Below are 20227 nucleotides of genomic sequence, written 5' to 3'. Positions count from 1 at the left end.
TCTAAGTTTTCGGATGAGACATAAAGCTCCAAAAGATGATTTAATTAATAATTTAATAATATTGCACAATTTGGAATTTTCATCTTTTGGTTCATTATCGAAATTAACATTGTTATTCCTATGATGTTAGTGCTCAGAGGTTCGTTTACATGTAATATGCATTTTGTCTGTTCCAAAAATTTATGTTTTCTTGGTAACTGTGTGGTTACAAATTTGGTTGCAAGTCTACACTGAAGATAACTTTCGATAAGCTGTAAAATCCATCTTATATTTCTTGTCTGTATAACTTGTACAAATGTTATCTGTCAAAATATTGTGTGAACAATTTGAACAGATTGTAAAGATGAACTGGAAAGTTTTACTGAATCTACCGAGACCATCTCCACAATATTACAGAGTAAAAAACAAAGGGTAAATGGAGATTTGGCAACTGCTGAAGGTGTGCTTAGATAGCTGAAGTAGTTCCGAAATATTCTACAGTGTAGCAGAACCATAATCGCAATTTGTGAGTTCATTCTTAATTGAATACAGTTGTTGATCGTCAACACAGTGTCTCACAGTACACTACAGTATTACATGCCATAGCAAGGAAATTATGAGAAAAAACAGTATCTCATCCTGTGCGGGAATCGCAGTAAGATAGTCTAAGCACGAGGGAGTAAAGAAACCATGACAAGTGGCAATCTGTGTCATTGCTGGAGGCTTGCCCAGATAGCCAAAGTGGTTTGGCTACCCAGGCAAACCTCCAGCAATGACACAGATCGCCACTCGTCATGGACCACTCACGACAAGCAGGAAATCCGTGTTTGAGTGCCGGTCCGGCACAAATTCTAATTTTTTCTGAAATATTCTATGTGTGATGTGGCACCATACTCACAATTTTCTAGTTAAATCTTAACTGGATATGGCTGTTGATCATCAACACAGTGTCTCACACTGCACTACAGTATAAAATGTAAACAACTTCTTAGACAGATTAAAAAGTACTGAACACATTTAGCACGATATGTGATTCATGCACACAGATTTCTGCATATAAAGATGATTTTCACTATTAGATAAATCAAAGTGAATTACTGCCAATAAATTCAGAACAAATAATTCAGAGGTGTCAACTAAACATGCTAAAATAACAGTAAACTATTGTACGGGCCTGTCTACAAAAGTCTCAGAGAAATTTGCAGTGCTACATTCTGAGAGTCCACGGAAAAAAAAGAGGTGAATAAAATACATGGGGACTAACTTTTATTTTATTTGTAACACACATTGTGAGAAGCAAAAAGGAAAAGGAAAAAATTTAATTTACATAGCAAGTAAACTAAACAGCTCGCAAACTTTAAAGAACATCTTCCCACATGTGTATGATCTATCTCTCATAGCCATGGATGTGGAAATCTGGTGCTTACTGTGGAATTTGAACCATGATACAGCTCTGCATTTCCATACAGTGCATTTCCAGGCAGTGTTGTTCAAGATGAAAGTAATGAAAAGGAAATAAATCTCTCTTTGTAACTCACTTTAATGTATATAACAATTTCCTTCTCACATACAAATACATATAAAAATAGAAAAATATGTCCTCAAAATAAATATATTTAATGACTAGCATTCCAGATATGCAGAAACAATTGAAATGTAGTCTTTACATTCACAGCAAGTAATTTATTGTCATACACACCACTATGAGCTCTTGAAAATGAAGTCTTTCGCAATGCCACTGTTGTATAAAGCATTCTCAGACTTCTTAAAAATCCTAAGCTTTGGACAGTTACCTGCATCACCTTTGTCAGGAGCAATTGACTGTCAAATTTGCAGCTGTGGCAGCCTTATATAGTCCACAGAAAGCTTCTGACTGGTTGGTAATTACGTAATGCTGTTGCAGATGGTGTCAACGTCTGCACTTGTGGTCCCACACTCTCATAGTAGTGTAAACATTGCGATGACTATTTCTGCCTCTTCTCTGCATCGACAGCTCACTTCCATGCACCGCTTAAGATTGTATCCACTATCACAGTTGAAGTTCCTATCACACATTCTTATTTCTACAGCCGCTTTAATTACAGAATCCCAGTATGTAGGAGCCCACATCAAAACTTTTGTCAAACAGTATTTTATGTTTTTTTGGGAAGCTGTGCTCAGCAAATGCAGATTTCTCCAGTTCTTGATTTTTAACATGCCATTGACGTTCTCCATAGCGGTCAGAAGTGGTCCGGATGGACTGATCGATGTAATTGCTACTGCACTCACAAGGTATATTATAAATCCCAGGGATCTGTGGCCGAGACTGTGCTTAACAGGGTGTAGCATCTTCTTTACCATCTTAGGAGGTCAGAAAATAGGTCCTATATCTCGTCTTCCCAGGACTCAGCCTTCCTGCTGGATACAGAATGGAAGGAATAGTCAGTACCTCATCATGTGAATGTTCAACATTTTCACATTTCCTTTTCTTGGAGAATGCTGACTTCATATCATACAAATCAGAGTTGTTCTTTTCGAACACATTCTTCAGATGATTGATTTCAGAATACAAGTGGTCCTTGTCAAAAACAGTTTCTGCTCTGTGTACCAATGTATGCAAATCTGCTCTGTTCTGGACTGGATGATGAAAACTCTGGGCACTAAGATATAAATCAGTGTGCTTTGGCTTGCATACACTGAGTGGCCATGACGTCCATCTGATTTTCGTTGTAGCAACACATCTAAAAATGTCAGTCTTCCTTCTATCTCTGTCTAAACAATGAACAGGATGTTTGGGTGGATACTGTTCATAGGTTCAAGGAAGTGCTGCAGAGCTTCTATGCCTTGTGGCCAGACCACAAACATGTAGTCAACATAATGATAGCATGAAGATGGTCGAAAGGGAGCAAAATTTAATGCACACTCCTCAAAATGTTCCATAAAAAAGTTGGCCACTGCTGGAGACAATGGAAACTCCATAGCCATTTTGTCTGTCATTTCATAAAATGTACTGCCTTACAAGACACAGGGGTTGTTATAACACATCAGAACAACTTCCTTTCACAAGGAAAACGCTTTGCCACAAGTTTCACTGTGTCCTCCACAGGAACTTTTGTAAATAGTGAGACCACATCCAGGCTGACTAAAAAATGAAAATGGGATTTATGACATTCCTTGCAAGTGCAGTAGCAACTACATCGATCAGTGGATCTGCACCATTTCCAACCGCCATGCTGAGCATCAGTGGCATATTACTAATCGAGAACTGGAGAACTCTGCAGTTGCTGAACACAGCTTCACAAGCAAACAAAAATACTGTTAAATGAAACAAAAGTTTTGTTCCAGGCTCCTACATACTGGGATTCTGCAGTTAAACAGGCTGTAGAAATAAGAATGTCTGACATGAACTTCATATGTGACAGCAGATATAATCTTAGTGGTGCGTGGAAATGAGCTCTCTGTGCAGAGAACAGGCAGAGATATCTGTCACAATGTTTATGCTACTACAGGAATGGTGGTGCCACCAGCATAGATGTTGACACCATCTGCAACAGCATTATGTAATCACCAACCAATCAAAAGCCATCTATGGACTATATAAGGCCACCATAGGCACTATAACCTCTTCTTTGTTTAACATATTTTTAACAATGAACAAAAGCACCATAGCTGGAAATCTGGAGATAAAAGATAAAGTTCGACTACTTTTCAGTATTTTCCTGTGTTTCACACACTGTCTTGTGCTTTGTTCGTTTATGTTTGTCTAACGTACTTTTCACAGTGAATGCCATATCACATTGCTGACACTTGTACGGTTTCTGCCCTGTGTGTGTCCGCATGTGAACTTTCATGTTATGACTAATAGATTTTCCACATACAGAGCAAGTGACATACTTCTTGCCATTTTCTGCATGAGACTTCTCGTGAGTGTGTAAGTTACGAGCTGAGGCAAAACATTTATCACAATGGCTACATTTAAATGGGCGATCTCCCATATGTTCATTTATATGGGCTGTCAACATGGATTTACGCAAAAACCCTTTACTACACATTGAGCAGTTGTATGGTTTATCTTTTGAATGTTTTTTTGCATGCTGGTTTAGATTTCCAATACTGCTATAAAATTTTCCACAGACTGTGCACTTGTGAGGCTTTTCACCAGAGTGTGTTCGCAGATGTACTTTGTAATCAAATTCTTTCATGAAGCCTCGTTTACACACATCACAATTAAAGCGAAAAAGGCCTTCATGTATGCGCATATGCGATTGTAAGAGAGATTTTGTAGCAAACTTCTTGTCACATTTTTCACATGAATGTTGTAAGTCCCCATTGCAAACACTGCTATGAGCTCGAAGGTTGGACACAGACGAAAAACTATGACCACAGTGTTCACAAATAAAAGGGCGTTCACCCGTGTGTGTGCGCAAATGCACTCTCAGAGAATTTCTATGTAGAAAACCACGGCCACACTGTGAACAACTGAGTCTGAATCTGCCCTGATGTCGCCTCAAATGGTCATCAAGACTGTGCCGCTGGATGAAACCACGCCCACAAATTTCACATTGAAATCGGAATTCACCTCTATGCACCAACAAATGATTTTCTAAACGTCGTCGCATTGAAAATCCACGACCACAACGGTCACAGTAAAAACTGTACTGTTTTGTATGCATTTGTTTATGCCTGCTCAGATACTCTTTGCTACAAAATGATTTATCACATAGAGCACACCAAAACTTTTTGCTTTCAGTTTCATTTTGTTGACTGCCATTTTCATTTGAAATCTCACACTGTGCAGCACATGAAGATTGATTACTTTCACTTTCAATTGCTTTCACTTTTGAAGACAGACTATTTTCACTTGAAACCTCATGGACCTTAATTACAGTTTCCTCCTCTACTATCAAACTGGGTGCTTCGATGCATTTTGTCTCAGGAACTTTGTTAGTAATATCAGAAATAACATCAACCGCTGATTTATCACTTTCATTATTTACATCCTCGGAGAGCTCAGAACTCTTAACTTCCATATTACCACCTTTCCCACTGTTCACCCACTCATCATTTGCATTTAAAGGCAAAATTTCTGGCCTATTTGCAAACAACTGTTTCAGGTCTTGTTTAACAGCATCTAGTTTCACTTCAAGGCAGTCTATTGTGTCAATAAGGTTTAAACATCGTCTGCAAATGGACACGTCGCATGTTGATATGTGATTCAGTACACCATATGATACAATTTGCTCCAGCTTCTTTGCAACAGGGGTGTTGCTGACAGAAACAAGTGGAGAACTGCTGCTCATTTGCACAAGGCACACACTGGACATGCTTGAACTTGCTGTTACGCTACACACGAAACACCTTTCTGATGTATTTCTATCCAGGCCTACAATCTGTAACAAATGAGAAGAAAATGGAGTATCATAACACCAGGAGATTCACAATAATGTTCAACTATCTTACACATGCATCCCTGAGCTAATTTAGGCAGTTATACATTCATTATGACCAACTCATTCAAATGGTCAATTCCTTTTGACAATATTTCAATATCAGGTTTCCTAAATTGCCCATAAAGATTATTTTTACACATGTCCTACTTATTAGATACTATGACAGGAAGGAAATCATCAGTTATCAACTGACATTGTTGTCTCAACACAGCTAACAAGACTTTAAGCTGATGTATTACAAGCTGGTTTTTCCCCAGGATATTCAACTGACATTTCCCCATCACGAGTGGCTGGCACTGTCAAAGGTGTACCCTCTACTGCCACTAGTGTACTTGAGTGTGATCCTTCGACAATGCCAACCACTCATGCTGACAAAACATTGGAAAATTGTTAAACAAACATCAGCCACAGATCCCAGCAGTCAATACGCAACAAGTGTCCACGAAAGCCTCAAAAATTTTGTAAGACTGGGTTGTACAGTGAAATTCTACGAGAAAAACAAAATAAATAAAAACAGAGATTAAAATCTTGTCAACAACACCATTAGAGACAGTGCACATGTTCCGATGGAGAAAGAGGAAAGTATGTTTTGTTATTTTCAAAGAAACTGTCAGGGTATTTACTTTAAGCGATTAAGAGAAAATCTGGATTGCCACTCCACTATGTGAGAAATAACCTGAACAACAACTAGCCACTTAATAATTAGCAGTTTTCTTCTTTCTTTAACATTGTGACTGCCTGAAGCCTGCAGCAGACACAGCGGGGGTTCACAACAGACACCGTGTGCTCGCCAGCAGTCACATGCCCCACCTCATGCACTGGTGCTGCTGCTCACAGTGTGGTTTCAGTTGCCTGATACTGCAGCCACGTGTGTGTGTGTGTGTGTGTGTGTGTGTGTGTGTGTGTGTGTGTGTGTGTGTGTGTGTATTCGTCTATTTTTGACAAAGGCCTATATTGTTACAATTTTTAGTACAGTGTATAATGCAGTACTGTGCATTAATTTGTATTTCCTGAGTTGATACCAGTATACAGGAACACAATATTCTGAACTTTACACACCATCCAGACATATACTGTACTAAACAGAGAGAAGCACGCGGCCACTGGCAAGCAAACGGTGTCAGGCGTGACACCTCTGCTGTGTCTGCTGAAGGCTTCGAAGCAGTCAAAGTACTAAATTTTATGAGTTTTGGTCACCTACCTCCGTCTTCAAGGTGTTTTGTATCTAGTTTATTATTTATATAATTTTGAACACATGATGTTGGGCATATTTTCTACAGATTTCTGCTTAAGGTCTGCTCTTAGTTATTCTTGTACGTTGTAGAAATTTGAAACATATAGTGTATTCAGATATAACAGTATGTCATAACAAAAATGTTGAACCTTGCAAACTAATTACAAAAGATTCAAACAAAACTGTCTGCCCTTAAACATTCCTTTTTTTTAAATACCTTACGCCAATTGCTCATATGCACATATAAAAACAATATAATCATATTATTACATGATTATTATGAAATATCACTACTACCGTATGCTAGAAAATATTATGTATAAGGAAAGACACATTATTATGGTACGAAAAATTACAAACATACAAAAAATAACTACATATGCCTTAAGCAATGTATTAAACAATGGAAAATCTAGAATCGAATAATGAAAATATTATGAAAAGGATAGATCGCTACTCACCATGTAGTGGAGGTGTCGAGTCACAGATAGGTACAACAAAAAGACCACTAAGCAAGTAAGCTTTCAGCTAAAAGGCCTTCTTCAGAATTAGGCAACATATATGCACACACACGCACACACACACACACACACACACACACACACACACACACACACACACACACACAAATTTATATAAATGCGTCTGCATGAATGTATGTGTCTGCATATTGTCTAATTTGGAAGAAGACCTTTTGGCCGGAAGTTTACTTGTTTAACAGTTTTTTTCTTGTGCCTATCTGCAACTCAGCATTTTTCAGTAACATATTATAATAAATATGTGTCTTTTGTAATGTAGATACCACCAATGACAGGCAATGCTCTGAACTAGTCCATAAAATAAACTAATACCAATAATTAGTCATGAATATGACATATTTACAATTTCTGTTATCTTGCAGAAATTTACCAAACTTAACAGCCCACTTTCATACACAACTGACATATCGAGCTAATATTTTATGCAGGCTGAGAAACAACAAAATGAACAACTGATGGTTTACATCACATGAAGGTATTACAGTTGTTTTGTAAGTTAATCCTGCTGATTTCTTCAGGTCAATATGACCCAGAAAGAAGTTGGTGCTTCCACAGGATTTTTATATTTAAATGTTAGTACTTGAAATAACATTCGGTATAGCCTAAGATTCAAATGAAGAAAAACAAGTTTTCTCTCCCTTGTTACAGCTCAATTTGTTACAGTTGTATGCCTTGGGTCTACCCCATCTGGACAAATCTGTCCAGACAGTCCTATGTAATGCAGAATGGACCACCACATTTGACAAGAGATTGGTTCTGTCATTATACAAGGAGGCTGGGAGTATGACATCCTGAAAGATATGGATCAAGGCAGCCAAGTAGATGCAGTAATTCTTGATTTCCACAACGCATTTTATTCAGTATCATACTAACATTTTTTTCCTTGAAAAGTACAGTCATACAGAGTATCAAACAAAATTTGTGACTGGATGGAGGATTTCTTGCTAGAAAGAACACAGCATGTTGTCACAGATAGAGACCCTTGCTGTTCATATTGTACATTAACGACCTATCGGATGAAATTAATAGTAACCTTAGACTTTTCACAGATGACACACAGTTATCTCAAATACTGTATTCTCTGAAGAAAAAAAAAGCTGCACAAATATTCAGTTAGTTCTTGATAACATTCCGAAGACGTGCAAAGACTGGTAATTTGTTTAAATGTTCAGAAATCTAACATTGTGCACTTCATAAAATGAAGAAAAGTAGTATCATACAACTACAATACTAATGAGTCACAAACAGTCACTGACTGCCACAAGGCCACAGACGACCATATCAGAGCCTCAGGTGTGATACCGTGGCCTAGCCTGGTGTGGCAGTGAAACATCCATCACTATGCATCCGGCAGTCAATGTTTTAATTCATAAAATCACTTAGGTACAACAGTTGGTAGGGTTATGAAATAGAATAATCTCACAGGCTCAGTCATAGATAAAGCAGGTGGCAGACATCAGGTCATTATTTAAATTCACTCAATCTATAAAGAAACTTGTTACAAAAGACTTGTATGACCCAGCTTAGACCATTGCTCAAATATGTGGGACCAGTAGCAAATAGGACTAACAGGAGAGACAACATACACAAAGAAAGGCAGCACCAATAGTCATAGGTTTGTCTGATCCAAGAGAGAACATTAATGAGATGCCAAAAGAGCTGAACTGGCAGGCACTCAAAGATAGACGTGAAGCATTCCACAAATGCCTACTCACAAAAATTTTTAAGGACCAGCATTTCACAAGAAATGTAGAAACATTATACAGTCTCCTAGACCCACACAACCAGTTTCACAACTTTCAAGTTACACCTTCTTGTGTTTCTACAAAAAAAAAAAAAATATATATATATATATATATATATATATATATATATATATATATATATATATATATATATATATATATATATAAGAAGATTTTCAGAAATACAATACCAGAAATTTTTATAAAACTTTTAAAACCAAAATAAAGGGGTACCAACCCCAGAATCTTTGCTTCAAGAAGGAAAATGGACAGTTGGCTCTTAACAACCAAGAAAATTGCAAAGAACTTTCTAAATATTTTAAGAATCTTCTAAATTGCCCCGAGCCCACAGAAAGATTTCCACCAAAAATTCCCCAACAATGCAATCCAGTTTCACTTGCACCAAATGAAGAGGAAATCATTAAAGAAATTCATAGGTTGAAAAACAACAAAGCATCTGGTGAAGATGGAATTGTTGCAGAACTTTTAAAGGCAGCTGGTCCAAAAACCGTTAAAGAAATTACTTCAATCATGCAAAACATTTGGCAAACTGAAAAAATTCCTGATGAATGGAAAACCGCCTTGATTCACCCACTTCATAAGAAGGGAGACAAAACTGATGTTAATAATTACAGAGGAATTTCTTTTCTTCCAGTCACATACAAAATCCTCTCTCAATGTCTTCTGAACCGAGCACAACAACAACTTGAATGGAAAATTGGCGAATATCAAGCAGGTTTCAGGCCAAATAGATCTTGCCCAGAACAGATTTTAGTCCTCAAACTAATTCTCAGACATCAAAAAATTTACAATAAAAAACTAGTTTGTACCTTTGTAGATTTTAGAAAGGCTTATGACTCAGTGGATCGTGAATCTCTTTTCCAAATTGTGAAATAACAAGGCCTGGATAAAACCACGGCAATTATCAGAGACACGCTAACTGGTACAAAATCAAAAGTAAAGTTCAGAGGAGAAATTTCAGAATCCTTTGAAATAAAAACAGGCATGAGGCAAGGTGATGGACTCTCTCCGTTGCTATTTAACTGCGTTCTAGAAAAAGTAATACAAGAGTGGCGCGAACGAAAATTGGAGTTCAAAATTGACCAACCAGTGAAATTAGGACGAACAAATATTCGAATAGACTGTTTGGCCTTTGCAGACGACTTGGTTATTCTAACGCAGGACATCCAAATTGCTCAGAAACAAATAGAAATTCTTAAAGAAACAGCAGAAAGAGTAGGTCTCCAAATCTCATTTGAAAAAACACAGTATATGACTAGCAACAAACTGGCACCCAAACTTTTGGAAACTAAGTATGGAAAAATCAAAAGAGTTTCGCAATTCAAATATTTAGGTGAAACAATCTCAGAGACTGGTCTAGAAAAAATTGGAAATGAAATTCGTTGTCAAAAGATGGAGACAGCTTTTAGACTTACAAAAGACATCTACAACAAAAAATGTCTCTCGAGGTACTCTAAATTGAGACATTACAACACGGTCATAAAACCAGAGTGCCTTTATGGGGCTGAAACGCTAATTTTAAACAGAAAAAAGGACATTCAAGAAATCCAAAAAAGAGAAATAAAAGTAATCAGAAAAATTCTAGGTCCAAAATATACTGAAGAAGGAACATACAGGCTAAGAGCAAATAGTGAAATTCAACAATACACCAGCATATATTCGGATATGAAAAAACACAGATTAAAATTTTATGGGCATATTAAAAGAATGGATGCTACCAGACTAACTAAACAAGTAGTGGAATTCTACGAAAATCGAAGTAAAGCTAAATTTGAGACAATAAAATGGATTTCTGCTATAAAAGAGGACATGAAAGAGGCAGATATAAAACAAGATGAAATTCAAGACAGAAAATTATTTGGGCAAAAAATTCATGACTGGGTAGTTGGTCAAGCTGAAAAACCAAAGAAAACTGGAACCACATGGTCTGATGAAAGGAAAAGAGCTCATTCCGAGAGAATGAAAACAATTTGGGCAGAGAGAAAGTCTAAAAGAAAATAACTGAATGCCCCGTGATTGTACTTCGCGTGGTCCAGTAGGGCCCAAACGTGAATAATAATAATTTTGATATATATATATATATATATATATTTTTAAGTCTATTCACTCAGTACTTTAAGATGTCTCAGATAACTTCATTTACCCATTATCAAAGCATTAAAAATATATATATATATATATATATATATATATATATATATATATATATTTTTTTTTTTTTTTTTTTTTTTAATGCTTTGATAATGGGTAAATGAAGTTATCTGAGACATCTTAAAGTACTGAGTGAATAGACTTAAATAAGGAAGAAAATATTATGGATCTAGTTAGGTATACTAGGTGTGGATCATATTCACCCAACGAAGAATGGGTCTATATGTATTTAGTAAATAAGATTTGGTATTTAATACCAAAAGAAGATTACTTACAGATGCTATGTCATATGGTATAGGGAGTTGTTACGGAATGCCGCAGAGTAACAGTTGGCGACAGTCTGTAACAACTCCCTACACCATATGACACAGCATTTGTAAGTAATCTTCTTTTGGTATAAAATAACGAATCTTATTTATGGAATATGTATTGGCCTATTCTTTGTTAGGCAAATGTAATTCACATGTATCTAGCTAGATCCGTAATATTTTCTTCCTTATTTAACTCTATTAACTCAGTACTTTAAGATATCTCAGATAACTTCATTTCCCCATTATCAAAGCATTAATTTATAAAAAATTTTGTACAGCTATACACCAGAAGATGCAACTTCAAAGTTGTGAAACCGTTAGTGTGGGTCTCTGATAAACTTAAATAAATACAGCTTCAGAGGACTATTGGCCTTTTGATTTAGTTTCATATTTTATTAGTTTTAACACCTGTATTTAAACACCTGTTATACTGTATGAATCGTCAATCACACATGTATAGCTATTTTAGCTGTGGCTGCCCCAGTTTTAAAATTATCTGAAAGTGAGGGAACCCTAGCATGCCTTGCCATGAGAAGTACCCTGTGCCATGCACTTCACAATGGATTACCAAGTATAGATATACTGCCAGTAGTGCTGTGGGGAATAACAGGTGATGAGTTTATCTTAAAAACTCATACCTGTTGCATAATTTCATTGAGGCTTATTTACCTGTAAACAAGTGAGTGTGAATAGGAGGTGAACAGCAGCCACATGAGTTTCTCAATTTGATATTAAAAATTTTTGATCTAATTTGAGTCAACTGCCTCGTTTCAAGAAGTTCACAATGAACTGCAAGAAAAATTAATTATGACTTGGCTTTGTGAAAGGCCAAAATTAACACCTCATATCAGGCAACATGTAGTGTCTCATAGAGATAAATTATTGCATTCCCAGAGGGGCAAATGCAGTGTATAGCTACATTACCAGAGTGAAGCAAGAAGATGGAAATAACTGCCAAAGAAAATTTTTAAACTGATTCATTTCCTGGGTTTTCACTCTAAAAAATAAGTTTTTAAGTTGGTTATCCAAAACTTCTACTGCTAAATGTCATACTATCAAAAGTATGTAACAGCACCCTACTGAAGGATGTGGTTCTACAACAGAACTTAATTGATACGTAGTGACTGGGTGTGACGTAAGAAGCTTTTTAGGTCATAATGCTTGTTCATACTCAAAAATTGTTGTATGAATTTCCTCAAAACTCATTCTATGGTTTTTCCTAATCAACGACAGTGCTTTGTTTTATTTTAAACACGCACTATTCCTAAGAAAGTCCATTATTGCATGACAACTATTTAAGAGCAATAACTGCCACTGATCCATTTATGTAACAGAAAAAGCCCTTGGTATCTGTTATTTCTCACACTGTCCATCATATGTCACTCTCTGAACCGATGAGCTCTTCAAAGAAAGGAAATAAAAGTTGAAATAATGTTCTCAGAAATTTGTGTATATGTAGAAAAGATCAGCAAAAACTGCATCACACCTCCCTGACTTTAATATCCCATGAAACAAACTTTTCAACTGACATGTATTTTGTTCATGTAAGGGTAACTTAATGCAACACTTAAAATTTATTGGACCTTGAATACCACCAGTTATTTTAGAATCACACTTGATACTACTAACAACACCACACTCAACAGCCCAAGTTTCTTTTAAAGGAAGGTTTTTAAGCCATGCTAGATGCACATTAACTTACATAGTGACATTAAAATAGTGACAAAACTCATGTGATCACCCTATGCCTATATCTCAAGATCATTTCAAACTTATCACAGAACCACCAGTACATAAAATAAACACAGAGAAATCGATACACACCAAAGATGATCAAGAATGCCCAAGCTATACAAAAATGTTGTTAGAAGCATTCCTGAGACAACACAAGGCAAAACACGGTAGTAAGTTAAGAGAAACAAAAGCGAAACTGACTAGAAAAAAGTCCGCAGAATTAGGTGAATATATTATGATGTAGTGTGAAATCACATTGTTGTTGTTGTTGTGGTCTTCAGTCCTGAGACTGGTTTGATGCAGCTCTCCATGCTACTCTATCCTGTGCAAGCTTCTTCATCTCCCAGTACCTACTGCAACCTACATCCTTCTGAATCTGCTTAGTGTATTCATCTCTTGGTCTCCCTCTACGATTTTTACCCTCCATGCTGCCCTCCAATGCTAAATTTGTGAGCCCTTGATGCCTCAAAACATGTCCTACCAACCGATCCCTTCTTCTAGTCAAACTGTGCCACAAACTTCTCTTCTCCCCAATCCTATTCAATACCTCCTCATTAGTTACGTGATCTACCCACCTTATCTTCAGCATTCTTCTGTAGCACCACATTTCGAAAGCTTCTATTCTCTTCTTGTCCAAACTAGTTATCGTCCAAGTTTCACTTCCATATATGGCTACACTCCATACAAATACTTTCAGAAACGACTTCCTGACACTTAAATCTACATTCGATGTTAACAAATTTCTCTTCTTCAGAAACGATTTCCTTGCCATTGCCAGTCTACATTTTATATCCTCTCTACTTCGACCATCATCAGTTATTTTACTCCCTAAATAGCAAAACTCCTTTACTACTTTAAGTGTCTCATTTCCTAATCTAATTCCCTCAGCATCACCCGATTTAATTTGACTACATTCCATTATCCTCGTTTTGCTTATGTTGATGTTCATCTTATATCCTCCTTTCAAGACACTGTCCATTCCATTCAACTGCTCTTCCAAGTCCTTTGCTGTCTCTGACAGAATTACAATGTCATCGGCGAACCTCAAAGTTTTTATTTCTTCTCCATGGATTTTAATACCTACTCCAAATTTTTCTTTTGTTTCCTTTACTGCTTGCTCAATATACAGATTGAATAACATCGGGGAGAGGCTACAACCCTGTCTCACTCCTTTCCCAACCACTGCTTCCCTTTCATGCCCCTCGACTCTTATAACTGCCATCTGATTTCTGTACAAATTGTAAATAGCCTTTCGCTCCCTGTATTTTATACCTGCCACCTTCAGAATTTGAAAGAGAGTATTCCAGTTTACATTGTCAAAAGCTTTCTCTAAGTCTACAAATGCTAGAAACGTAGGTTTGCCTTTTCTTAATCTTTCTTCTAAGATAAGTCGTAAGGTTGGTATTGCCTCACGTGTTCCAACATTTCTACGGAATCCAAACTGATCTTCCCCGAGGTCCGTTTCTACCAGTTTTTCCATTCGTCTGTAAAGAATTCGCGTTATTATTTTGCAGCTGTGACTTATTAAACTGATAGTTCGGTAATTTTCACATCTGTCAACACCTGCTTTCTTTGGGATTGGAATTATAATATTCTTCTTGAAGTCTGAGGGTATTTCACCTGTCTCATACATCTTGCTCACCAGATGGTAGAGTTTTGTCATGACTGGCTCTCCCAAGGCCGTCAGTAGTTCTAATGGAATGTTGTCTACACCCGGGGCCTTGTTTCGACTCAGGTCTTTCAGTGCTCTGTCAAACTCTTCACGCAGTATCTTATCTCCCATTTCATTTTCATCTACATCCTCTTCCATTTCCATAATATTGTCCTCAAGTACATCGCCCTTGTATAGACCCTCTATATTCTCCTTCCACCTTTCTGCTTTCCCTTCTTTGCTTAGAACTGGGTTTCCATCTGAGCTCTTGATATTCACGCAAGTGGTTCTCTTTTCTCCAAAGGTCTCTTTAATTTTCCTGTAGGCAGTATCTATCTTACCCCTAGTGAGACAAGCCTCTACATCCTTACATTTGTCCTCTAGCCATCCCTGCTTAGCCATTTTGCACTTCCTGTCGATCTCATTTTTGAGACGTTTGTATTCCTTTTTGCCTGCTTCATTTACTGCATTTTTATATTTTCTCCTTTCATCAATTAAATTCAATATTTCTTCTGTTATCCAAGGATTTCTATTAGCCCTCGCCTTTTTACCTACTTGATCCTCTGCTGCCTTCACTACTTCATCCCTCAAAGCTACCCATTCTTCTTCTACTGTATTTCTTTCCCCCATTCCTGTCAATTGTTCCCTTATGCTCTCCCTGAAACTCTGTACAATCTCTGGTTCTTTCAGTTTACCCAGGTCCCATCTCCTTAAATTCCCACCTTTTTGCAGTTTCTTCAGTTTTAATCTACAGATCATAACCAATAGATTGTGGTCAGAGTCCACATCTGCCCCTGGAAATGTCTTACAATTTAAAACCTGGTTCCTAAATCTCTGTCTTAACATTATATAATCTATCTGATACCTACTAGTATCTCCAGGATTCTTCCAGGTATACAACCTTCTTTTATGATTCTTGAACCAAGTGTTAGCTATGATTAAGTTATGCTCTGTGCAAAATTCTACAAGGCGGCTTCCTCTTTCATTTCTTCCCCCCAATCCATATTCACCTACTATGTTTCCTTCTCTCCCTTTTCCTACTGACGAATTCCAGTCACCCATGACTATTAAATTTTCGTCTCCCTTCACTACCTGAATAATTTCTTTTATCTCGTCATACATTTCATCTATTTCTTCATCATCTGCAGAGCTAGTTGGCATATAAACTTGTACTACTGTAGTAGGCATGGGCTTTGTGTCTATCTTGGCCACAATAATGCGTTCACTATGCTGTTTGTAGTAGCTAACCCGCACTCCTATTTTTTTATTCATTATTAAACCTACTCCTGCATTACCCCTATTTGATTTTGTATTTATAACCCTGTAATCACCTGACCAAAAGTCTTGTTCCTCCTGCCACCGAACCAGGAGAAATCACATTGATACATATAAATACATGTCTTTTAAAATGATTTGTGCATATTATCTATAAAACTGATTGCACAGATAAAAATGAAATCTGCACAAATAAAAGGTAATGTCCAGACTGACTGACTCATCATAGCCTAGCCCAGCCCAAACCACTATGGACAGAAACTTAAAATTTTGAAAAGGTGTTGATGTTACACTGTAGGCATCACTTGCTAAGGCATTTTTCGAAATTGCACCCTGAACAAGGTGAAATAAGGGATGAAAGGTTTTTTGAAAATTTGTTGCTATTAACACAATTTTGAAACTAGACCTATGAAAATTGGTATTTGTTTTCTCGGTCAGAAATAAAAAAAAAATGGTATTTGACTTCTCAGTTACAAACAAAAATTATACGTATTTCAGTGGTTTCGGAAATTCAACTTCTAATGGGATGAAATAGGGCCAGACTGATTCATTGACTCATCGTCACTCAGCCCAAACTGCCAAGGATAGAAACCTGAAATTTGGAGGGGCACTGGTGGCCGAAGACTTCCGACATAAGAAGTGACCCCTCATTCTGTCAACTGCTTTGTCAAAGAGAGCAGAGGAGCGGGCAGAGGTTCAGGGCACTCTCTAGTGCTTGAGGTAGGAAACTGTCCCTATAGGTGGAAGAATCAGCAATGATGAACAGCAATGGAAACCACTGGATTAAAGACACATAATGTGTATCCACAGAACATGTGGCCTGTAATTGAAAAAGTGCCATAATGATCTTTCCATTGGCAAAAGATTCCTGAATAGTCCCCCATTCAGATCTTCAGGAGGGGACTGCCAAGGGGGGAGGTGACCTTGAGAAAAAGACTGAATAACCAATGAAAGGATAATGTTCTATGAGTCAGGCCATGGATGTCAGAAGTTTGAACAAGGCAGGGAAGCTATAAAGTCTGAAAAGGGAAATTGAAAGGCTCAGTCTAGATATAGTAGGCATCATTGAAGTGAAATGGAAAGAAGACAAGGATTTGTGGTCAGATGAGTACAGGGTAATATCAACAGCAGCAGAAAATTATATAACAGGAGTAGGATTCGTCCTGAATAGAAAAGTGGGGCAGAGAGTGTGTTACTGTGAACAGTTCAGTGATAGGGTTGTTCTTATCAGAATCGACAGCAAATCAACACTGACATGACAGTTCAGGTAAACATGCCGACGTCGCAAGCTGAAGATGAAGAAATAGAGAAAGTATATGAAGACACTAAAAGGGTAATACTGTATGTAAAGGGAGATGAAAATCTAATAGACTCAGGGGACTAAAATTCAGTTGTAGGAGGAGGAGTAGAAGAAAAGGTTACAGGAGAATATGGGCTTGGGACAAGGAATGAGAGAGGAGAAATACTAATTGAGATCTGTAATAAATTTGAGCTAGTAATAGCAAATACTCTGTTCAAGAATCACAAGCGAAGGAGGTATACTTGGCAAAGACCGTGTGATATGGGTAGATTTCAATTAGATTGCACCATAGTCGGACAGAGATTCTGAAATCAGATGCTGGATTGTAAGGCATACGCAAGAGCAGATATAGACCTAGATCACAACTTAGTAATGTTGAAGAGTAGGCTGAAGTTTAAGAGATTAGTCAGGATAAATCTATATGCAAAGTAGTGGGATACAGAAGTACTAAGAAATAATGAAATACGCTTGCAGTTCTCTAAGCCTATAGATACAGCAAAAGGAATAACTCAGTAAACAGTACAGTTGAAGAGGAATGGACATCTCTAAAAATGGCAATCACAGAAGTTGGAAAGAAAAACATAGGTACAAAGAAGGTAACTGCGAAGAAACCATGGGTACAGAAGAAATACTTCAGTTGACCGAGGAAAGAAGGAAGTACAAAAATGTTCAGGGAAATTTAGGAATACAGAAATACAAGTCACTGAGGAATGAAATAAATAGGAAGTGCAGGGGAAGCTAAGATAAAATGGCTGCAGTAAAATGTGAAGAAATTGAAAAACAAATGATTGTCAGAGGGACTGACTCAGCATATAGGAAAGTCAAAATAAGCTTTGGTGAAACTAAAAGCAAGGGTGGTAACATTAAGAGTGCAACAGGAATGCCACTGTTAAACACAGAGGAACGAGTACACTGAAGGTCTCAATGAGGGTGAAGATTTGTCTGATGCGACGAGAAGAAACAAGAATCAATTTAGAAGAGATAGGGGATCCAGTATTAAAATCAGAATCTAAGAGAGCTTTGGAGGACTTAAGATCAAATAAGGCAGAGGGGATAGACAACATTCCATCAGAATTTCTAAAATCATTTGGGGAAGTGGCAACAAAATGACTATTCACATTGGTGTGTAGAACGTACGAGTCTGGCGACATACCATCTGACTTTCACACAAATAGCAACCACAGAATTCCGAAGACTGCAAGAGCTGACAGGTGTGAGAATTAACACACAATCAGCTTAACAGCTCATGCATCAACACTGATGACAAGAATGATACACAGAAGAATGGAAAAGAAACTTAAGGACCTTTTTTTTGTGGGGTTTTAGGGCGCAAATCATCTAAGGTCATAAGCGCCTCATAGAATGCTGGGACTGCAAGGGGAAAAAACCGTTTCGAGGTCCAGTACAGAAAGGAAGAAAAAACAAATCTAAAACGTCAAGACGTTACGGAAGAATATCTAAAAGACGGCGACAAGACACCGAAGTCACCAGGTAGAAATCAAATCTCTTATGTCATATTACTGCTTTTAAAAAAACTTAAAACGCGAGCCACAGCTCGCACATCATGACAGGAAAAGCGGACGGCAGCCTGACCCTGAGACATAAGTGGCTAAAATAGGGGCAGAGGATCAGGAAACGTCTGACTGTTAATGGTTGGCTACAGAAAGGACAGCTCGGTGCAGGGTCGCCAGTCAACAAGTGGCCACCACAGTTGATAATGGAAGCAAGACTAAAGAAAAATCAAGACACACTCATAGGATTTGTCGATCTGGAAAAAGTGTTCGACAATGTAAAACAGCGCAAGATGTTCAAAATTCTGAGGAAAATAGGAATAAGCTAAAGGGGAGGCAGGTAATATACAGCATGTACAAGAGCCAAGAGGAAATAATAAGAGTGGATGACCAAGAACAAAGTGCTCAGATTAAAAAGCGTGTAAGACAGGAATGCAGTACTTTGCTCCTACTGTTCAATCTGTACACAGGAGAAGAAATGATGGAAATAAAAGAAAGGTTCAGAAGTGGAATTAAAATTCAAGGTGAAGGGATATCAATGACAAGTTTTGCTGATTAAATTGCTACCGTGAGTGAAAGTGAAGAAGAATTACATGATCTGCTGAATGGAATGAACAGTCTAAGAGTACGGAATATGGATTGAGAGTAAATCGAAGAAAGGCAGAAGTGATGAAAAGTAACAGAAACGAGAACGTGGAGAAACATAACATCAGGATTGATCGTCATGAGGCGGATGAAGCTGAGGAACTCTACTACCTAGGCAGCAAAATAACCAAGGTGGAAGTTTATGCTTGGAGAACAGCACTGTGTGGTAGTGAAACAAGGACTGTGGGAAAACTGGAACAGAAGAGAATTGAAGCATTTGAGATGTGATGCTACAGACAAATGTTGAAAATTAGGTGGACTGATAAGGTAAGGAATGAGGATGTTCTGCACAGAATCAGAGAGGAAAGGAATATGTGGAAAACACTGACAGGGTGAAGGGACAGGATGATAGGATATCTGTTAAGACATCAGGGAATGATTTTCATGGTACTAGAGGGAGCTTTAGAGGGCAAAAACTGTAGAGGAAGACAGAGATTGGAATATACCTAGCAGATAATTGAGGACATAGGTTGCAAGTGCTACTATTGGATGAAGGTCCACAATAATGAACTCATAAAACAAAACAATATGATTTAGGTCAGACTGCTGCTTGCCAATAGAGGAGGCACTGAGCAGACAACAGTCACATTTAAAAGAGTAGACTGCTGGATAACATCCGCTTTCAGACAAAGTCCCTCAGCAGATGAAGAAATAAATGCACACAAAATTCATAAATGCCCAAGTCACACACTTGTGGCCACT

General features: G+C 37.5%; 1 protein-coding gene across 1 annotated transcript in view; it reads right to left on the bottom strand.

Annotated features, from left to right (window-relative positions):
- Positions 1-1236: 1236 nt before the first annotated feature.
- LOC124611646 (protein suppressor of hairy wing-like) overlaps positions 1237-20227 on the bottom strand; it is a 54998-nt gene continuing 36007 nt past the window's right edge. Inside the window, exon 3 of the mRNA XM_047140263.1 lies at positions 1237-5348. Coding sequence (XP_046996219.1) covers positions 3660-5348 — 1689 coding nt within the window. The 3' untranslated portion in view covers positions 1237-3659. The remainder of the gene's footprint in view (positions 5349-20227) is intronic.

The sequence above is a fragment of the Schistocerca americana genome, chromosome 1, assembly GCF_021461395.2.
Source record: "Schistocerca americana isolate TAMUIC-IGC-003095 chromosome 1, iqSchAmer2.1, whole genome shotgun sequence".
In the NCBI taxonomy this organism is placed as follows: Eukaryota; Metazoa; Arthropoda; class Insecta; order Orthoptera; family Acrididae; genus Schistocerca; species Schistocerca americana.
This window is presented reverse-complemented; position numbering and strand designations above follow the sequence as displayed.